The 21,030-nt window shown below is 33.4% G+C and overlaps 1 protein-coding gene across 10 annotated transcripts in view; it reads left to right on the top strand.

The window, feature by feature from the left end:
* Edem3 (ER degradation enhancing alpha-mannosidase like protein 3) overlaps positions 1-21,030 on the top strand; it is a 71,982-nt gene that overhangs the window by 28,533 nt on the left and 22,419 nt on the right. For 4 of the 10 annotated variants that reach the window (XM_021722560.3, XM_021722557.3, XM_021722562.3 and 1 more), the window contains 9 exons: positions 2,586-2,691; positions 7,625-7,722; positions 9,354-9,479; positions 9,943-10,026; positions 12,118-12,201; positions 12,719-12,843; positions 17,394-17,559; positions 17,778-17,932; positions 18,842-18,998. In XM_021722560.3, the coding sequence (XP_021578235.1) occupies positions 2,586-2,691; positions 7,625-7,722; positions 9,354-9,479; positions 9,943-10,026; positions 12,118-12,201; positions 12,719-12,843; positions 17,394-17,559; positions 17,778-17,932; positions 18,842-18,998 (1,101 nt within the window). The remainder of the gene's footprint in view (positions 1-2,585; positions 2,692-7,624; positions 7,723-9,353; positions 9,480-9,942; positions 10,027-12,117; positions 12,202-12,718; positions 12,844-17,393; positions 17,560-17,777; positions 17,933-18,841; positions 18,999-21,030) is intronic. The other 6 variants (XM_040276763.2, XM_040276766.2, XM_040276764.2 and 3 more) reach the window with 3 other exon arrangements.

Genomic DNA, 21,030 nt, shown 5'->3' with positions numbered 1-21,030 from the left:
GCTCCGTGGGCTGGAGTTGTAGCTCAGCAGCAGAGCACTTGCCTCGCATGTGGGGCACTCGGTTCAATTCCTAACACCACATATAAATAAGCAAATAAAATAAAGGTCCATCAACAACTAAAATTTTTTTTTAAAAAAATATTTCATGGCTCCTTAATACAAATGTCTTATATGAAATACTATGTCTGTTTTGTTAGACTTCTGAACAGTCAGTTGCATTTCGGAAACCTTCACTACTCTGCTAAAACCATAGTGAAATTTTTGCATTTAAGTCATGATTGAGAGTCTGATCCATAAATGTATTTACTCCAAGGGAAATATTACTTATTATCTAGAAGACTTAACATCCACATAGTTTGTTGTGGTGTAGCTATATCTCTGTCTCTGTCTCTCTCTCTTTTTGAAAAGCTAATTATATTAGCCTGTCACTGGAGTGCAATAGTTACATAAAGCACCCTCTTTTTCAAACATATGACTTAGGTGAGTTTTTTAAAATTCAGCAAATGGTACACATGGACAAAACAGAAATAAGAAATGCATACCAGCATTATAGACATTGGATCAGACTATAAATAAAACAAGTGAAATGATCTTTTTGTGTATGTGTGTGTCTGTATGTTCAGATGTCTTAAGGACACATTTATCATGGTGGAACAGGTAACCTTTAAAAAATCTTATTCCATACCTTGTTGATTAATGTTTTCCCTTCATTAAAAAGTTTAAATACTATTGCATACTTTTAAATATGAGCCACAAACTCAGAGATGTTGATGAATTTAAAGGTGAGGAAAATAAGGCTAAGAGAGGATAAGAGACCTATAGAGCTAGTGGGTGAATGAATGCAGTTGCAATTAGAATCCATCTCTTTCTGAATTCAAAGTTCATGCTCTTTTCACTGTGCTTGTTTGTATTTATAACTAAATCTATTGAAAATCATGATTTTTTAAAAACTTCTTGAATATACAGTAATTGATTTTCAGAGAAGCAACCTGATGCAATTGATGGAAAGAGCATTGATATAATAGGTAAACTGGCCTGTGGACCAAATCTAGCCACTACCTGCTTTTTTTTTTTTTTTTTTTTTAGTAATGATATTGGAGATTGAATCCAGAGTCTAGCACATGCTCACCAATTGCTCTACCACTGAGCTATATGCCCAACCCTCTCTATTTTTGTATTTAAAAAAAAAAAGTTTTATTAGAACACAGTCATGCTTAATTATTTTGCCCTATGACTGCTTTGTGTTACAGTAACAGAGTTGAGAATTTTGATCAGTGACAACATGGCATATAATGCCTGAAATAATTACTGTCAAGCCCTTGTAAGAAAAAGTTTGCCAACCTTGGTCTAACCTATGAAAAGGTCTGAGTTCTTGTATTAGTGTCCTAGAGTTCCATTTTAAATTTGGGTTAGGTTTTCTATTTCACTGGGTCTTTTTGTTGTTGTTGTTGTTGTTATTTTGGACTGGGAATTGAACCAAGGGGCTCTCTATCACTAAGCCACATCCCCAGCCTATTTTGTACTTTATTTTGAGACAGGGTCTCACTAAGTTGCTTAAGGCCTCATTAAGTTGCTGAGGTTGGCTTTGAACTTGCATTCTTCTTGCCTCAGCCTCCCAAGCCGCTGGGATTAACAGTCATGAGCCACTACGCCCTGCTTTACACTCTATACAAAATAAATATACAAAGTGGCAGATTGGTTTAATGATTTTTTTCTTTTATAGTGGTACTTCTATTAGGCTTGTGTTCTGAAATTAACTTCACCTATACATGCCCTTTGCTTTTATTTTTCTAACATTTTTATCCCACACTAAGAATTTAATCAGAAATCATTTTAATTTCATATTCAGTAGTTAAAAATGAAAACATAAAAAGTTGTCATAAGATTGTAAGTTTGGTAAAACCAAATAAATGTTCAGAAACCTAGTTAATTTACTAACTTTTTACTAATGATGTCATGTTTCATTCAAAGTAGGATCTAGCAGAGCATTGTGGTACACACCTCTAATCCAGGCAGAGGGAGGAGGATTTCAAATTGGAACCCAGCCTGGGTAACTTGGCAAGACCCTGTCTCAAAATAAAAGGGACAGGGATGTAGATCATTGGTAGAACACCCCTGGGTTCAATCCCCAGTACTTCCTTCCCCCACAAAGAGAGAGGTTCTGAAATGACTCTTTCAAAGATAGCATTCCAACTTTAAAATTTTCTTCCAATAAAGAATCTAAGGAGGTTAGATACTCCTTAGATCATTTAAGTGACAGAAATTATTTTAACAAATGCATTTAATATGCCAGCCATTAATATAATTTAATGATACATGTGTGTTGTGAAGGTGTACTATAAGTTTAAATGAAAATGGATGATCTCAAAGTGGGATCACTGCCACTAAAAAGCATTTTCAGAGTCCTTAAATAGACTGACTGAAAAAGAGCCAAGATACGACTTCAAAGACGTTTATATTATAAATGGTTAGCTTAAGAATTTTACTTAATTCTTAAAATATCCTGTGGGCCTTTGATTTTTGTTTGTTTCCTTTTTTCCAAAGGCATGCAGTTCTTCAAGTTTGCTTTTCTTTTTAAATTTTAGGAATATGCAAGAAAAGCTCTTGATTTTCTATGGGAAAAAAGACAGCGAAGTAGTAATTTAGTGGGTGTGACTATCAATATTCATACTGGAGATTGGGTGCGGAAAGGTATGTAACTTGGACTTTTAAAAGTCAAACCTTCATGTCCTCATAATAGTTGGGAAATAAAGGATTTCATTTTTTCAAATAATCTTTGTATAATATTCTGTTTCATGCCTTTATAGGTATGGCATTGTAGGTATAGGGTATAGATGAAACACTAGAATTAATTTATTTGAGGACTACAGGATCTGGATACCTCAGCCATCTCACATCAAGGTATAGCTTAGTGGGCATATTTAATGTTATCAGTCCTTCATGGGTTTTTTTCCTACCTCTGGAAATAAAGTGTAGCATAGTAGCTAAGAACATGGACTCTGGAGTCATATTTTTGGAATTGGGGCTGTGTAATCAGAGGTAAGTTGTTTAACTTCTGTGTGCCTCTCCATATTAACATCCCCATATCTGTAAAATGGGGATAGTAGTAGCACTTTATTGATTGATTGTGAGGATTAAATGAGTTAATGTAAAGCATTTAGAACAGTGCCTCCTTGGCACACTACATTTACTATGAAGTGCACATTAATGTGATCTTAGTCCTTTTGATCAATAATTTTACTTCTTTAATTTAGCATAATAAAAACTATAGAAAATTGTCCCCAAAGGTGTTCATCATATAGTTATTTTTAACACTGGAAAAAGAATAGCTAAAAAAATTATTTTATATGAATGTTGAACTATTAAGTTACTAAAATGAATTAGAAGTAAGGAAATAAACATTGCAATGTTATATGAACACATAGGATATGATTGTATAAAGAATATAATTTTATATTTATAAAACAGCCCTATAATGCCATGGAATTAGAAGGATAAACATTAGAGTGGGGGTGGGGGTGTATTTGGTAGTGAAATTAACCAAATTGTGTTTTTATGTATATGCAGATATGTAACAATGAAACCCACCATTATGTATAGATGAGATACACCAATAAGAAAATAAAATTAAATGAAAAAAATGCCCCTATAAAATAAACATCAAAGAATGGAAATATACTAGAATGTTCCTAATGAGATTATCTTTTTTTATATAATTCTCTATGTTCCACAGGGCTTATCTTGTTTCTGTATAAAATAAAAAATAATTGCCTATATTTAAATAAGTAAAATTATGTTATATAATTGCTTATTAAACATTAAAATAAAACTATTATCTTTTCAGTATCATAAAAATTTTCCTAAGTTTTATCTGAATGGTTTCTGAAAGAAAACTGAATATAGGCTTCAAAATTCTGCATTTTTTCTCCTTTTATTTAAAAACTACTTTAAGCCTCTTGTATAAATTAATTAATCATAATTAATTTTGAATTGGTCATAATTCTTGACTTATGACATGACACTTATCATTGGTTCATACATGACCCATTTTATTTAATCATTTTTTTATAATAAATACCCACTAATGAACCATTACAACAGCAACTTACTTGATAATATACTATTGAACATGGTCCTTGATTCTCCCCACCTTTGTAACTCCACACCTTTGCCTCCTTCCACCTGAAGTAGTCATCATCTTTATGTTGATTGTTCTCTTAATTTCCTTTTAATTAAATTTTATTAAATCTACATGTATTCTTAAAAATGTGTAGTTTGTTTTATTTTAAATTTTATTAAAGGATATCATATTTGATGCCCCTATGAGACTTTTTTCACTTAATATTACATTACTCAGATTCATGCATATTGTTGCATGGAGTCATAATTTTTTAATTGCTGTTTGATAATTTATTGAATTACTAAATCCATCATGGGCATTTGCTTATAGAATTTTGCTATTGTGAGCAATAGTGTTGTGAATATTTTTGTTGTTTACTCCAGTTGTACATGTCTTAAGAGTTTCTCTTGGCCATGTACCTAGGAGTGGAATTTTTTAAGTCAGAAGATAAGTTAATATTCAGCTTCAGGAGATAATGTCCAATTGTTTTTCACAGTTATTTCATCACTTTATACTATAAGATTACCTGTGAATTGACATGCCCTCCAACATTGTATATTGTATATTGTTAGATTTTAAAGTATTTGTCATACAAATGAGTTTCTAAATAACATCCTGTTATGGTTTAGTTTACATTTTCTTGATCACTAATGATGCTGAATACTTCATATTTATTGGTCATGTATGTTTCCTTATTTTTTAAATTGTATGGTCTTGTATTTTTTCCATTTCTTTTGGGTTTGTGTGTGCTTTTGTAAAAGAATTATTTGTAAAGGTTTTTTATATATTCTTAATACTAATTCTTTGTCAGTTGTGTGTATCACATATATCTTCTTCCAGTTTATGATTCACAACTTTGACTTTAAGTTCTTTTAAATTTTTAATATAGTTGTACTTATCAGTCTGTGATTTTATGATCAATACTTTTTTGTCCTGTTTAGGACTCTCTTTTACTAATCAGAGGTTCATAAGATATTTAAATATTAGAAGTTTTTAAGTTTTATTATTGACATTGAAATTCTTAAGCCATCTGGAGTTGATTTGTGTTTGTAATGAGAGGTAAAACTGCTTCTCACAGATTTCTACTTTCTTAGAATTTTTAGAAGTGTTTTCCACTTTACAAATATAGGGAGATATTTTTAAAAATTTTATAATAGTTACAGTTCAGTGGTCTGTATGCTACATGTATGATGTTTATGGTCTATGTGACACCTATCCTTTGAAACTTGTTGAAGTATTCTTTTTGGCCTAGAACATAGTCAGTTTTTATAAATGTTCCACATAAGCTTAAGAGAAATTGTAATTTTTCCAGTTGTCAGATTAGAACCCTATGTATGTTAGTTTGCTCAGTTACTAATAATATTGTGTACATCCTAGTGATTTTCTGTTTGCTTGATCTATTAATCATTAAGAAAATTAGGTAAATTTCCAACAATGCTCTTTTTATAGTTTTGGATTTTGCTTTACATATTCTGTTGAGTGCATTCATTTTAAATTGCTTTCTCTTCTTAGTTAAACCTTTTAACATTATGTAGTGACCCTGTCCATTTCTAATAATACTCTGTCTGAAAGTATATTTTGTCTGGTAGTAACTACATCAGCTTTATCTTGCATAGCATTTGCCTAATAAGTCTTTTTCCATTCTTTTATGTTCAGTCTTTGCAGGTATTTATGCTATAAGTGTGTCTTTGGTAAAAATATATATCTTTAAATCTGTTTTGTCTTTGTCTCGTAATTGTTAATTTTAGTCCATTTACATATTTGATATTTTAACATATTTCAACATTCTTTATACTATGTTAATATTATTTCAGTATGTCTCTTTTCTATTTTTCATTTGAATCCTTTTGCTTTTCATTGATGCCTGCATTTGCCTCCTGAAAACATAAACTTTAGTATGTTCTCCCATCCCTTTATTTCTTTTTTTCTTTTAGTCTTGGAGTTCTCTCTTTCTCTCTTCCTATCAACATCTGGGTTTATCTCTCTTCTTATTTAAGTAGAGTCAGGCTGGGCATGTTGGCGCAGGCCTGTAATCCGAAGCTGAGGCAGGAATATCAGGAGTGCAAAGCCAGCCTCAGCAAAAGCAAGACCCTAAGCAATTCAGTGAGATTCTATCTCTAAATAAAATATAAAATAGGACTGGGGATGTCGCTCAGTGGTGAGTGATCCCGAGTTCAATCCCCATACCCCCCAAAAAACAAAAAGTAGAGTCAGTTTTCCGTATCTGTGCGTTCTGCCTTCGCAGATTCAACTAATTGTGAATTGAAAATATCTGGAAAAAAATTGTATCTGTACCAAATATGTAAAATCTTATTTTTCTTGTCATCATTCTCTAAACAATATGGTATAATAACCATTTTCTCAATATTTATATCACATTAGGTATTATAAGTAATCTAAAGACAATTTAGAGTAAATGGGAGGATGGGCATAAATTGTATGTAAATACTACACCGATTTATGTAAGGTACTTTGGCATCCTTGGATTTGGTATCTACCAGGAGTCCTGAAACCAGTCTCCTGCACATACCAAGGGATAATTGCATTTCAGCCCAAACTCTTGTGTTTAATAACTGCTGAGGGATTATGCCTAACAATATCTTTATTGTGCTTTCATGTTTGAGTGAAGTTTTGAAAATACAGCTCTTTTGTCTTTTTCTTTTTAAACTGGGATTGAAATGTTTATTATTCTTTCATTTAGAAGCACTTTGTTTAATACTATATACACAAAGAATTGGGAAAATTGAAATATTGTTAATTAAATACATGAAACGCTTCATGATCCAATTTTAGTATAGGTGCTGCTGAAGTGAGCACTCATTGTCTTCTTAAGCCAGTTTTTAAAATATGACAGCAAGTGCTGGGGATGCAGCTTAGTGGTAGTGCACTTGCCTAGTGTGTGCAAGGCCCTGGGTTCCATCCCTAGTACCACACGCACACACACATACACACAAAGTGATATCATTTTTATTTCAGTGCCTTTATATGTGGTCTTCTCTTTCTTTCTGAAGGAGTATGAATATCAAAGACAAGGAGAAATTTTGAAAAGAATTACTATAATTTTAGGTGTAGGTTTTCCTCTGTATCTCTCCTTTATATATTATATGGGCCCTTTCTTTTAAAATCTTTAATTTGCTAAAAATTGATAGTTTTTTAGGTATTTTATCCCTTTCACCTTTATTTCTTTGTAATTCCTGTTATCTAAATCACTGTTGTTTCTATTCCATCTTCCATATGTCTTTTCTAATATATCTTGCTCTTAAATAAGCCCTTTGTAAACAATTTTACAAAGTGATTTTAAAAGAAAAAAACAACTATTATCAACAAGGGAACTATTATTTATATAGTAGGGTTAATATTTCTGTAAATGTATAATTTTTACTTTAAACAATTTCATGTTTAGACTAATTTTTCATTATTGATATACTCGTACCCTCATTTGTACTCTATAAAGAATTTTTAAGACTTGTTTAATGAAAGATCATTTATATGTATTTTCTATAGATAGTGGAGTTGGAGCAGGGATTGATTCATATTATGAGTATCTCTTGAAAGCCTATGTCTTGCTTGGAGATGACAGTTTTCTGGAAAGATTTAATACAGTAAGTTGATCAAATTTTGTATTAATTTTATAGCCAATTTCACTTGAGTTAAGATTTTGATAGAAACTCAATTGCCTGAGTTGCAGTCTAAAAAATAATTTGTTTTTAAATGTTTGGTAGTTTTTTGTCAGAATTCCCTGATGATATTAGACAGAGACAGTGTAAAAGCTACATACATTTCAAAAAATTATATAATAGTTTTGTTTTTTAATCTTTTATCAGAAATTTTCTAGATTTGCCAATAAGTAATAAAATATGTAGATTTGAGTTTTACCTAATCTTTTGTGCAAGGAAGACAGTTATTGGAATAAGTTACAGTTAGCTTTTTCCTTTGGAATCCAATTTTTTTTGAATCTTGAAAGTTTGGCTTAGTCCTTGATGATACCAAATAGAGCAGAATTTGGAGAAACTAATGACAGTGCATTTCAGAAGCAGGTTTATAAGGGTCAGGACTGAATCAGCACCACAGTCATAATTTTGGGGGAGTGGGGTGATTGTTGAGCTCAATTGCATTGCCTTTGTAAGTGAAGCAAACTGAAATTAATATGGCAAACTCATAGGCTATATCATTATGTTCTTTTAAGCATAATTTTTACCTTTTTTCTTTCTTTCTTTCTTTTTTTTATCCACCCCATCAGTTCACCCACATTACATATGTGAGACAGTAAGAGGGTAAAAGTATGAGAGTCATCCTGCTTTAAATCTTGATTGTACCACCTGTTAGTTTTGTGACTTTGGGCAAGTTTAATAACCCTGTTGGCCTTTATTTCTCATTTATGAAATGCAAGTATTAATACTATTTATATGGCTATTGGGAGGATTAAATAAACATACATATACATAAAGTGATTAGAAGAGTGCCTTAACATGTGGCAGGTACTGAGTAATAGTGATTAGCAAAGAGTAGACAAGCTAGCAAAGTAACAACAATAACCAAACAACCTATTATATGCCCTACTAAATTATCAATTGAATGCTTTAAAAATACTATCACATATATTCTTTGTTAGATTACAGTAAGATTTTTCTTGAGGTGAATTTGGACAGATAACCTTTTGTTGGCTCATAAACACAGCTTGTCCTCTTTAGAAAGCTGAGACATACCAAGGAGAAGACAAAAGAAAGAGAAAAAGAGTTGCTAAGAGCGTAAAAAGCAAAGAAAGGAGACCATAAGAGTAGGAACAGTGATGTTATGTTAACTTCAGTAGTCATGAGCACCAGTTAGCTGAGAATGCACCAAACTTCCTAGACACAGGAGAAAACTAAGTCTGTAACATAGAAGCCTGTGACTGTATTCCAAGGAGAGCAAAGAGCATCATTGGGCCGCAAAGGCATGCTAACCACAGGCTGATCCCAAAAGGAGGTAGGGATGTTTGGATTTATTCCTCTAAAAATCTCATATTAAATACAGTCCTTAGTATTCTGCATCTGACTTAAAGGACATAAGGGAGAATATATGTTTCAGAAAAAAATTCCATCTAAAATAATTCAAGTATTTCCCCAGTTAAAAGATGTGAATTTATTTATGAACATAAATTCAGGCTTAATTTCTTGACTGCACTATTTAGTATATTTAGAGTAGCACGTGTTTTTCAGTCTACTTTAATGAACACATTATTATAATCTCTTAGCACTATGATGCCATAATGAGGTACATCAGCCAGCCCCCTCTTCTACTTGATGTGCATATCCACAAACCAATGCTGAATGCTCGGACTTGGATGGATGCTTTGCTTGCCTTTTTTCCAGGCTTACAGGTATGGAGAGGACATTTTCTTCTTAAATTCATTATAGTTATACGTAGTGTTAGGGTTCATTTTGACATTATATAAGCATGGAATATAATTTGTTCCAATTCAGTCCCCATTACTTCCCCCTGTTTCCTTTACTCCCTTGATCTTTCTTCTACTTATTTATAGTTTTTTAAATTATTGCATTATAGATATGCATAAAGATAAAAATTCACTGTGGTATAGTCATGTATGTGCAGAAGAAAGGTCAGATTCATTCCAGCATTCCTCACTTTTCTTCTCCTAATACATTTTGTTGATGTTAAAATAAAATGATTTTAATTAAGTACATTTATAATCTCTAAAATTGAATGACAAAATGTAGTCCCTTTCCAAAGTTGTCTTAATATACTCATATCTATTTGTAAAATGACTATATATAAAATTAACTCATATTTTATTGGGTCATTTTGTGGTTTTTGACTTCTAGGTTTTAAAGGGGGATATTAGACCTGCTATTGAAACTCATGAAATGCTATATCAAGTTATTAAAAAACACAATTTTCTACCAGAGGTAAGGAAGTAATCTTTAGAATTCTCATTTACATATATACTGTAAATTGCTAATTTCAAAAAAATGACATCTTCATAACATGTTTGCAACATGTTTGCTCTTTTTAATTAATTTTCCCCTGGTTAAATAGGTTTTTTGTTGTTGTTTATGTAACATTCTATGTTTTCTTTTTTTTAATATTTATTTTTTAGTTTTAGGTTGACACAGTATCTTTATTTTACATTTATGTGGTGCTGCAGATCGAACCTAGTGCCTTGTGTATGCTAGGCGAGCATCTACCACTGAGCCACAACCCCAGCCCCTGTTTTTGCTTTTCTTCATGTATCAAAGTGAGCAGCTTAATTTTTGGATAATGCCGTTATTATATTAATTTTTTGTAAAAAAAAAAAAAAAAAAAAAAAAGAAATTCCAACATAGCGTTTGTCAACCTTTATAACCCATGCCATTGCAATATTGTCAATTTTTTTTCCTATGGTGTTAGCGATTGAATCCAGGGCCTCACACATGCTAGGCTGTCTACCACTAAGTTGTATCCTCAGCACCCTAATAGTCTCTCATTTTAACTTTCCATGTGTACCTACCTGCTAGGGAGATCTTGTCATCTTTTATTTTCTAAGATTTGTTTGATGCCTGCTTACATTAAATGTACTTTTGCTGGTCACACATGCTTCCTGGAAATTTGGAGAATATCTGGCCTTGTTCATACTGGCTATGAATTACTCTTTTTTTTAAATTTTAACATTATATTAATAATAAGTATTCTTACTAGATCTATATAACAAGATTTTAATAGCATGCCTTTTGGCTTTCCAGAAATGTACCTTTACAAATTTCCAAATGTGATGGCCTTGATTATTTACTCTCTGTGAGAGTTCTAAGCATTCCACTAACTCAGAATGCTCCCTGATACATTTGTTTTACAGAGTATTGTTTTATTAGCCTTTAGGTAAGTAGGACATGGCAATGGAGAAAGTTCATATTCAGGAAGAATAAAATGAGGTTTCAACAGATACATCTATCACATAAATTTTTGTTTGATTCCTGTAAAGATTTTGGTTTCCTCTTTTTTAAACAGGTGGCTCTCTTATTGAGAGATTTAAATTTCAAATAGAGTAAGATTTATTTTTAATCAATTCCTTTGTCCCCTTCCACAAATGATTTGAGGTTGTTAGAAAAGAAAATATATACTAAAATAATGTTAAGATAGAAATATATATACTTGAAAATAGCTATGAAAGTAGATTTTAAATGTTTCTCATCACACAAAAAAAATGTTTAGGAAATGCTTGATTTAACCATTCCACAATGTATACACATATATCAAAACATCATATTGTGTACCACATATGGTTTTTGTCAGTTAAAGAAATTTAAAAGGAATTATGAGGACTAGGTAAGTGATAATTAAGAGGGAATGGTCAAACTGGGCGCAGTGTTGCACACTTGTAATCCCAGCGGCTCAGGAGGCTGAAGCAGGAGGGTCATGAGTTCAAAGCAAAGCACTAAGCAACTCAGTGAGATCCTGTCTCTAAATAAAATACAAAATATGGCTGGGGGCTGGGGCTGGGGCTGGGGCTGAGTGGTAGCATGCTTGCCTAGCACGTGCAGGGCCCTGGGTTCGATCCTCAACACCACATAAAAATAAGTAAAAAAGTATTGTGTCCAACTACAACAAAAAAATTTTAAAAAAAATAAATAGGGCTGGGGATGTGGCTCCGTGGTTGAATACCCCTGAGTTCAATCCCCAGGACCAAAAATAAAAGAGGAAATGGTGGGAAAAGGAAAAAAAGAAAACGCAATTATATAAACCATCAGGATTCATGTATTAAGAGTTACTGAATTTCATGACTTTTTTACTGAGTTTTCTTGATTTCCTAAGAGCTCAAATGGCTATTTGCAGAGTAATCCATTTAATTAATAAAAAGGGTAGCCTTGGTAAAAATTAATTGTGATTTTAGCAGTGAAAAATTATGTTTTATAAATGAAAATATATGATTGATATTTTAATTACTTTTATCTGGTAATATATGCCACTTTATATTCTAGAAATGCCTGCTCATTCCTTTAATCACATTTTTTGTTTTCTTTCAGGCATTTACTACAGATTTCAGGGTACATTGGGCTCAACATCCTTTAAGGCCAGAATTTGCAGAAAGTACCTATTTCTTATATAAAGTAAGATATTTTACCTTTCTTTGGTTTTTAGCCCCATTCCCTGTTGGATCTCTCACTCTTTTATAATAGAAATTGACATTTAATGTTATAATGGTTGGATATATCACCATTTATACTCTTCTAGCCCATAAAGTTATTGAAAGATATAAGATTTTATGTGTACATTTTATGCCTTTTCAACATATTTAGCCAAACAATTCTTTCAAGAGAATTTGGGTTTTCTAGATCTGCTTTCTAAAGCATGTGTCTCTGGAAACCTTTTGGGGCATTAGAAATTTAATCTAAATGCTAAAGTTTGCAATTGAGCATATTTTCAATTGATTAAGAAATTCTGTGAGGCGGATCCATGGTTTATTTTCAGATCTAGGTTCTGTGTAACATGCATCACAGTGCCTGATACAGTGCCTGGCACCAGGAGGTACTCAATAAATATTTGATAAATGAATGGGTAATATATAAGCTATATATATGTGTGTGTGTGTATATATATATATATATATATTCTCCTTTTTAATAGGCTACAGGAGATCCTTACTACCTTGAAGTAGGGAAAACACTTATTGAAAATCTAAATAAGTATGCTAGAGTGCCTTGCGGGTTTGCTGCCATGAAGGATGTTCGTACTGGAAGTCATGAGGACAGGTAAAACAACTGCTAACTCCCCCTTTTGTTAGGGTAACTGAAACAGCACAAAATACAAATACCTGCTAGGATTCAGCTAAGTTTAATGTTTTGATAAAGTATAGTGGAGGGTGCAATTGTGTTTATTTTTAAAGCTCTTTTGAATAGACACATTTAAAATTTTTCAAAAGGTTTGTATTTTTACCATAGCATATAATAAGTGCTCAAATAAGTTTTAAATGGATGAATGAATAATTGTTGAATATCAAAACCTTGGTATTAGGAGTGTTCGAAATGTTTTTCCCCCTTTGTTAACAGTTTTTATGTTGTGTGTGATGTTAGAAACTATCAAAATAATGATGAAAGATCTGGATGATTAATAGTATTCGGTCTAACATTCCACAAAAATACATCATGGTTAATGTGTGTACTCTTACTCTGTTCCTGATTTGGAGGGGTGGGTAAGACCCTCAGTGGTAGTTGCTGTTTCACTGGATACTAGATGGGTATGGATGGCATGAAGTATTCAAGCTATAAAAAGCACACTCTGGTCAATTTGCTATTCACCAACATTCCAATTATTCCAAGATCAGTTATCCAGCTAATTGAACTGGTTTGCTTATTAGCAAATGTCCATTCCATAAATATTTACTGAGGCCTCTCTTGTGTTAGCATTATGGCAGTTTTTAAGGATTAAAGCTATGAAGAAACGTCCATTCTGTCACTGAGGACAGACAGATATACAGACTTTTATTTTTTAGATAAACAGACTGTTAAAACATTGCATAAGTGCTGTGAAATACATGAAAGGGACGTGAAGGCCAGTTGGGATGTGATAGTCACTGAGAAGTTCCTGCAGGATCCTGAGTCCTGAAGGATGATCAAGAGTTAGAAGACAAAAGAAGTTTCAGGGAATAAAGACACGAGAAACAGAGCAGTCATCATCTACTCACAGGACTGTCCCTCAGTCCTTCACTCAGATTGTTGGTAACCCCTTTACCTGACCACAGCTGGTAAGAAATGGGTAGGTTTCTGGAAGCAGGCATACAGATAACAGCAAGAAATGAAAGCAGATACCGTGGATAGCTGGAACATTTGTTGACAGTCACCTGAACTCCGGGCAGTCTTCTGAGCATTTTCTGTATTTAACTCTGATCTTACAACCGTCCCCTGAAGCATACTTGTGTTATGATCTTCATGTTAAAGATAAAGAAACCAAGGCAAAGAAAAATTAGAGAACTTGCTCAAGGTTACACAGTTAGCTAAAAATCAGAATTCTAGTCAGTGCACATTGGATTTTGACAACTATACTATATTCAAAGAACAATAATTAACCACCTACTGTCGGCCAGGCACTGCACTTAGGTATGAGGATGAAAGGATAAATTAGAACCAGTCTCTGCCCTCCCATAATTTATAGTTGGTGAATAAAGCATATATGGAAAGAAACAATTGGAACCACAGATATATGCTATAGTAGCAAAAGAGAGACAGATGGAGATATTACAGAGGAAAATATGATTTACTAGTTTGGGGGGGTTCCATTTTCCAAAATTTCACGTCTTTTTTTTTCCCACCAAATATTCCTTTCTGATAGTTTCTGGACCTCTTACAACTGCCTTTGCTCTGTTCTGATTTTATTCCAGTATGTAGAATATCTCTCAAAATATCATGTCCATGGACTGGGGATGTAGCTCAGTGGTAGAGTGTTTGCCTAGTAGTTACAAGGTTCTAGGTTCAGTCCCCAGCATCACAAAAATTGTCTAGAATTACCGAAACTCAAGATAGCCCAGCACAGCAGCACTATAAACATCTGAATTCAGACAAAGGATTGCTAATTTTCTCAGAGGCTGACAGGTTCACACTTCTATCTAGTGAGGGTCACTCCTTCACCAACTTACTCTTCCTCATGGGACATTTTGCCTCTCAGATACATTTCACCCCAAAATTGGTTGACAACTGCTGATCTTTATTATACTTGTTATTACGCCTGCATTAGACTTTTAACAGCTTTATTGTATTCTACTCACAGTGAGCTTGTGACTGACCCCAGCTGGTCTCAGATGCTTAACCAAAGCCTCCTGACAAATGGATGTTCTCCACCCTGCTCTTGAGCAACCAATTTCTTTTTTAGTGTAAACTTAGAACTTTATATCCATCCCAGCAAAATTTCCTTGGCTGTTTTTTTATTCTGTTTCTAGACCAAAACGATGTTGACTGTCATCTCAGTCAGTTTCAGTCTCTAAGCTAAACTTAGTTTCAGTGATCTGCATTTTGCATAAGCATACCTTAAATTTTTCTCAAACAAATTATTGGAAAGAATTTTGGGTGGGATCATGACTGGTGCCTCATGCTATGGCACTGGAGAGCTTTCAGGGACAGGCTTTTTGCATTTGGTTGTTTATTCAGCTGGCAGGATCCTTTAGCTTACTAGCATCCACATGCTCCAAGGCCTGAATGTACGCATGCGTGCAGACACACGTGCACGCTTGGTTTTTCAAAATACCCTATTTTCCTAATCCATGATTACCAAAAAGAATTTAAAGGGGAAAAAAAAAGAGTAATATGAAAATCCTTTTAAAGACACTTTCTTCTTCCTGCCTAAGCTAGCATTTGTTAGCAATTTGATAGCCTTCCATATATTTTTAATGCCTATGTGTTTGCATTTGTGCATCTGTCTATGTATGGTTTCTTCTCTTTTTTTGGTACCAGAGATTGAACTCAGGGGCACTTGACCACTGAGCTACATCTCCAGCCCTATTTTGTATTTTATTTAGAGACAGGGTCTTACTGAGTTGTTTAGCCCCTTGCTTTTGCTAAGACTGGCTTTGAACTTGCGATCCTCCCGTCTCAGTCTCCTGAGCCACTGGGATTACAGGTGTGTGGCACCTCGCCTGGCTTGTTTATGGCTTTTAAATACAAATTAGATCATAGGATATTATATTCAACTTGCTGATTTTACCCAATTCATTAAATTTTAGTGATCTTATTCTTTTAAATATTTACAAATCATGTTTTATAATTTGTTCTCAAATTTGCCAAATGTCTTGCTTACTAGTCTACAATTCTCAAAATAACATTTGTTCATGATGGTAACCCCTTCAGGGTTAAATTATGATAAGTGTATTACAAGTTGAAGGGAAAGTTTTTTTGTCCATTCTTATGAGATTAACATCCAAAATGAGCAAAACAATTTTGAAACTTTACAAGTGAGATTTTGTTCCAAAATAAGAAATCATTTATAATAAGAAAAGGAGAGCTGTAGCATTGATCTCATGTATATGCTAAGTACTGTGCTAAATGATATCTCATTTAGTCTTTATATCAGTGTTGTGAGTTTATTATTATATTCCTTTTACAGAAGAGTAAACTGAAGCAACAGTTCTCATACAGTATCCCAGTGATCACAGAGCTAGTTGGTGGATGATCTTTATGTATCCAAAGCCCATGTTCTCCACTATTGTAGTCTGATGCCTCTCCAGCTTATTTAGTAATGTTCTTTAAACTTTTCAATTTAGTAAATGTTTATTGAGTGCCTACTGTATACCAGGATATTTGTATATTTGGCCAGAGGTTTGATACTGTGCAACCTGTCTAGTAAACTATTATTTATTACTGTCAAAACCTTGGAAGCTTTGGACCAGGAAATAAATTTGATGTTACTATAACTCCATCAATGAGCTATGCTCTTTTCCTGACACTTAATTTTATTTAAACTTTTTTTAATGTTATTAAAACATTATAACATTAAGTCATTTGTAAAGGCACATATCCTTTACCCCCTTTTTTTTCCTCCTCATTCTCGTCTTGACAGATGTATAAATATTTATAAAGTTAGAATTATAGTGCACGTGACTTCATGTTGTACTTTCTTCATTGACTTCTTATAAATGGTTTCCTTTACCCTTAAAGCCTTCTTATTTATAACTTAAATGGCTGCATAATAAAATTTATCAAAGTCATATCACTTCATCCCATTCTGTTAATATTAGTTGAAGATTCTTTTTGGGGGGGGGTGGTATTAGGAATTGAACTCAGGGGCAGTCAACCACTGAGCTACATCCACAGCCCCATTTTTAAAATTTTATTTAGAGACAGGGTCTCAGTTGCTTAGCACCTAGCCATTGCTGAGGCTGGTTTTGAACTCACGATCCTCCTGCCTCTGCCTCCTGAGCCGCTGAGATTACAGGCGTGAGCTACCACGCCTGGTTAGTTGAAAATTCTTATATGGGTTTCACTAGTAAAATTCATCTGGGTCACCTTTCTGCTATTGATCCTTTATAGAAAAAATAGAGAACTTCCCCTCCTTAGAGGCCTATAGAAAAACCTTATCTTCATTATTAACAAGATTTAGTGTGTCTGTGTGTGAGGCAGCTCCTCTGGTCTTTTTTTAAATTTCCTTAAAATATACTTGGAGTCACAGTTATTCTGATACTGGGGAAGTGAGAGATTCTATAGATCTTTGGACATTAAAATTAGTGTAGACAAGGTCATCAACCTTGACTGTCTTTCAGTAGTTGACATTTAGATGTTTTTAATGTGTTTGTTTATTTGTGACTTTTTATTTTTAGAATGGATTCTTTCTTCTTGGCTGAAATGTTTAAATATCTGTATCTATTATTTGCTGATAAAGAAGACATTATTTTTGACATAGAAGATTACATCTTTACCACAGAAGCTCATCTGTTGCCCCTTTGGCTCTCTACTACAAATCAAAGCATCTCTAAGAAGAACACAGTGAGTTTTTCACTTAAGTATCTTATTCTTTTTTACATTTCTATGTATTTGTTTTATTTTCTAAGTAAAAGGTAATCCATGACTAGAATTTAATAAATACATGTATGCTAAGAGAAAAAGTAAATATAGTATTTTCTTATGTTTTTGTTAAATGTTTCTTTTAAATGAAATGTAAAGTAAAATCATTTATATTTATATAAAATTCTTTTATATTGTAGACCTCAGAATATACAGAACTGGATGACAGTAATTTTGATTGGACTTGTCCAAATACTCAGATTCTCTTTCCTAATGATCCATTGTATGCCCAGAGCATTCGTGAACCCTTGAAAAATGTGGTGGATAAGAGCTGTCCAAGAGGCATCAGCAGAGTGTAATGTATAATTTTGTGTTTATTAATACCAAAATTAATTATTACCCCCCACACACGTTTTTTTATCAGTGCATTATAGTTACACTCACTGATGGGATTTGTCGTTGCACATCTGTACGTGTGCACACCACAGTTAATTCTTAGTAGATGACAGAGAGCTTAAGGAGCATATTCCATCAGCCAAGGCATTCACTTACACCAAAAATATCACTCATTGTATTATTAGTAAAGTTAGACAGTGAAACTGATTTGCAGTCATGTATTATTTTGGAAATTTTCAATGAATCCTTTGTTTAATGAACTGAGTAATAGTAGTGGGCAGAATGTAACAGTTTTTAATATCTCTAGCTCATTTTTATATAGAGGATACATGCATAATAAAATATTTATCCTGTGTCTGTAGTTGGTGGGTAGTGAAAACCAGGGTTTTGTTGTTTTGTTTTTATTTTTAAAGGTATTACTGATTCTTGGTTTAAATTCTGTTTGATTTGATGTGTTCATTTTCTTGCAGATAGTTACATTAGGGAGGCCATTATAAAGAAGTTAAAAAATTTTTTTTAGTGAGCATTACTCACTAATACAAATATTGTTTTGTTTTAAATATTGGGAGAAAAAACTGTTTTGAGAGACAGACACTACCTACTCTGTCTTCAAAGAGTTTGAGTACTGTTGACTAATACTGCCTTATCTAGATGATATATATGCTTTTATAGCTGGAAAGTGTATTTGAAAGTTATACAACTTATTAATAACCTAAACGATGTGTAGAAAAATAAATGTTCTAGCTATTTCTGTTTTATTAGTTCTAAAATTAGCAAATTTGCGAATATCTAACATTTTAATTTGTTCTATATTTTCTCTGTAATTCTAATTCATAATTTTTAAAGCCTTGCCTATAATTATTTTTAGCAGAGAGGAGAGTTTCAGGAGTGGAGCTAAACCCCCTCTGAGAGCCAGAGATTTCATGGCCACTAACCCTGAACATTTAGAAATACTGAAGAAGATGGGGGTGAGTTTGATTCACCTCAAAGATGGGAGAGTCCAGTTGGTCCAACATGCAATCCAAGTAAGACTTTGCTATACTAATTAGATACTCTCTCTTCTCTGCCCTTTTTGGTCTCCTTAGGTTTAATAAGATAATGGCACCTGCCCTTTTTTTTTTTTTTTTTTAGAATACATGGTTTAGAGAATCAGGATTTTAGAATTTAGAAGTATCTTGGAAAGTAATCTAATTCTAACCCCTTTGTAGTATAATAACAATTAAATCAGATTGGATATTTTGCTTATATTAATAGAGTCAAATGCAGGACCCAGAGCCAGGAGTGGTGCTGTACATCTATAATCCCAGTGATTTGGAGGCTGAGGCAGGAGGAGTACAAGTTTGAGGCCAGCCTCGGCAATTTAGTGAGACCTCTCAAAATAAAAAATAAAATGGGCCGGGGATGTGGCTTAGTGGTTAAGTGCCCCTCAGTTCAATTCCCAGTAAACCCCCACCCTCCCAAACAAATATAGGACCCATATCTAATTTTCTGTTTCTTGGTCCATCTTTTCATTATTACTTTAATTTCAAGCATAACTTTAGAAGTTAGTAATTACTTTTAATATTTATATTTCAGTGTGTCACATTATCTTACTTTCCAAAAAATTACTGAATCTAAGTATTTTATTCATTGTAGAAATCAAAATTTGTATGTATTTGTGACTAGGAAAGTAACATGTATTTTAAGGAAAATTGTATTGATTTTTACTTTAAAAGTTTTCATAACACGAGACCTTTACATTATTTATCTTATTAAGCACATAGATTCTGAGAAAATTTAGTTTACTGAATGATTTTAAATTGGAATCATTCAGTTGTATCTTCATCTCAAATTCGAATGTCCCATGACCTCACATTTCCCTCAGAGTTTTATTTCATCTCTATTCTTCATTAAAGAGGATGTTTTCTTTTTCTTTGATTCGCTCTCCCTCCCTAGTAGTGACAGTGGTGCCTCTAGCACTTTTACTTAGGCTCCAGTGATGAAATTGCCACCAAGTGGCTCTTAATCCTTAATGTGCTTTAACTTTTCTCTAATTATTGACTGGTCCCTTCTTAAAACATTTTCCTTTCTGGTGTCCAGGATATTCTGGCAACACAGGTTTTTTGTTTGTTTGTTTGTTTGTTTTGTTCACTGCTTTGCAGATTCCTTTGTATTCCTTTCTTGGCATACTCCCTCAACATAGGTGCTACCTAAGACTCTAGGTGACATTCTTTTCTTTCTGTCCTTTTCTTCAGCAGCCTCCCTGTTTCTACAGGTCAGCTGTGATCTTTGTACTTCTTAGATGTAGTGTGAAAACCTACTACCTACAGTCCTAAACCCAGCCTTAATCTACCTGTTATACATTTCTGCATGTCAGTCTCAACCTGTCCAAACTTGAATCATCTCCTCCTCCTTTGCTCTCTTCCTACTTCCACTTCAGCTCATCTTTTATTATTTTGTTCTCTATATTAGTAAACCCTAACATCATTCTTTTAAGTCAGGAACACTAGAAAATTGAGAATAGGCTTAAATTCTGCCCTCAACCCTCCAACTTTCATCAGGTCTTGGTTTTTCTTGTAAAGTGTCAAGAATCCACCATCTTTTCTCTACGTTTTCCAACTTTTCCTTGGTTAAGATTCAATTCAAATGTTATTCTGATCTTTCTCAAATATACAAGCAAAATCAGGTATTGCCTATGATCTATTCCACTTTTTCACTTAAGAGACTTTATCATAGTTAATTTTACATGTCTTTCTCCTTTAGAAGCATACTTACGGGGCTGTCTCCCCTGTGCCTAGGGAAGTGCTGTGATAGAATAGGTGCCTGATTTGTGTGTTCTGAATCAAATTGAATCTGCCTACTAGTTCATGATTTTAAGGAGGGAGGATATTGGTCAGATATGAGGTTTATCTCTTGGCGGGGGGGAGGCAGTGGGGAAAATAAGCAAACCTGGAAGTAATATTTATTTTGGGGACAAGTAAATAAGGCCCATAAGGCTAGGGCTATAGCTCAGTGGTGGAGCACATACTTTGCATGTATGAGCCCCTAGGTTCAATCCCAAGTACCACCAATTTAGCA

This window comes from Ictidomys tridecemlineatus, chromosome 10 (genome assembly GCF_052094955.1).
Source record: "Ictidomys tridecemlineatus isolate mIctTri1 chromosome 10, mIctTri1.hap1, whole genome shotgun sequence".
NCBI classification, from domain to species: Eukaryota; Metazoa; Chordata; class Mammalia; order Rodentia; family Sciuridae; genus Ictidomys; species Ictidomys tridecemlineatus.
The sequence above is the reverse complement of the archived record's forward strand: the minus strand, read 5'-3'. Positions and strand labels throughout refer to the sequence as shown.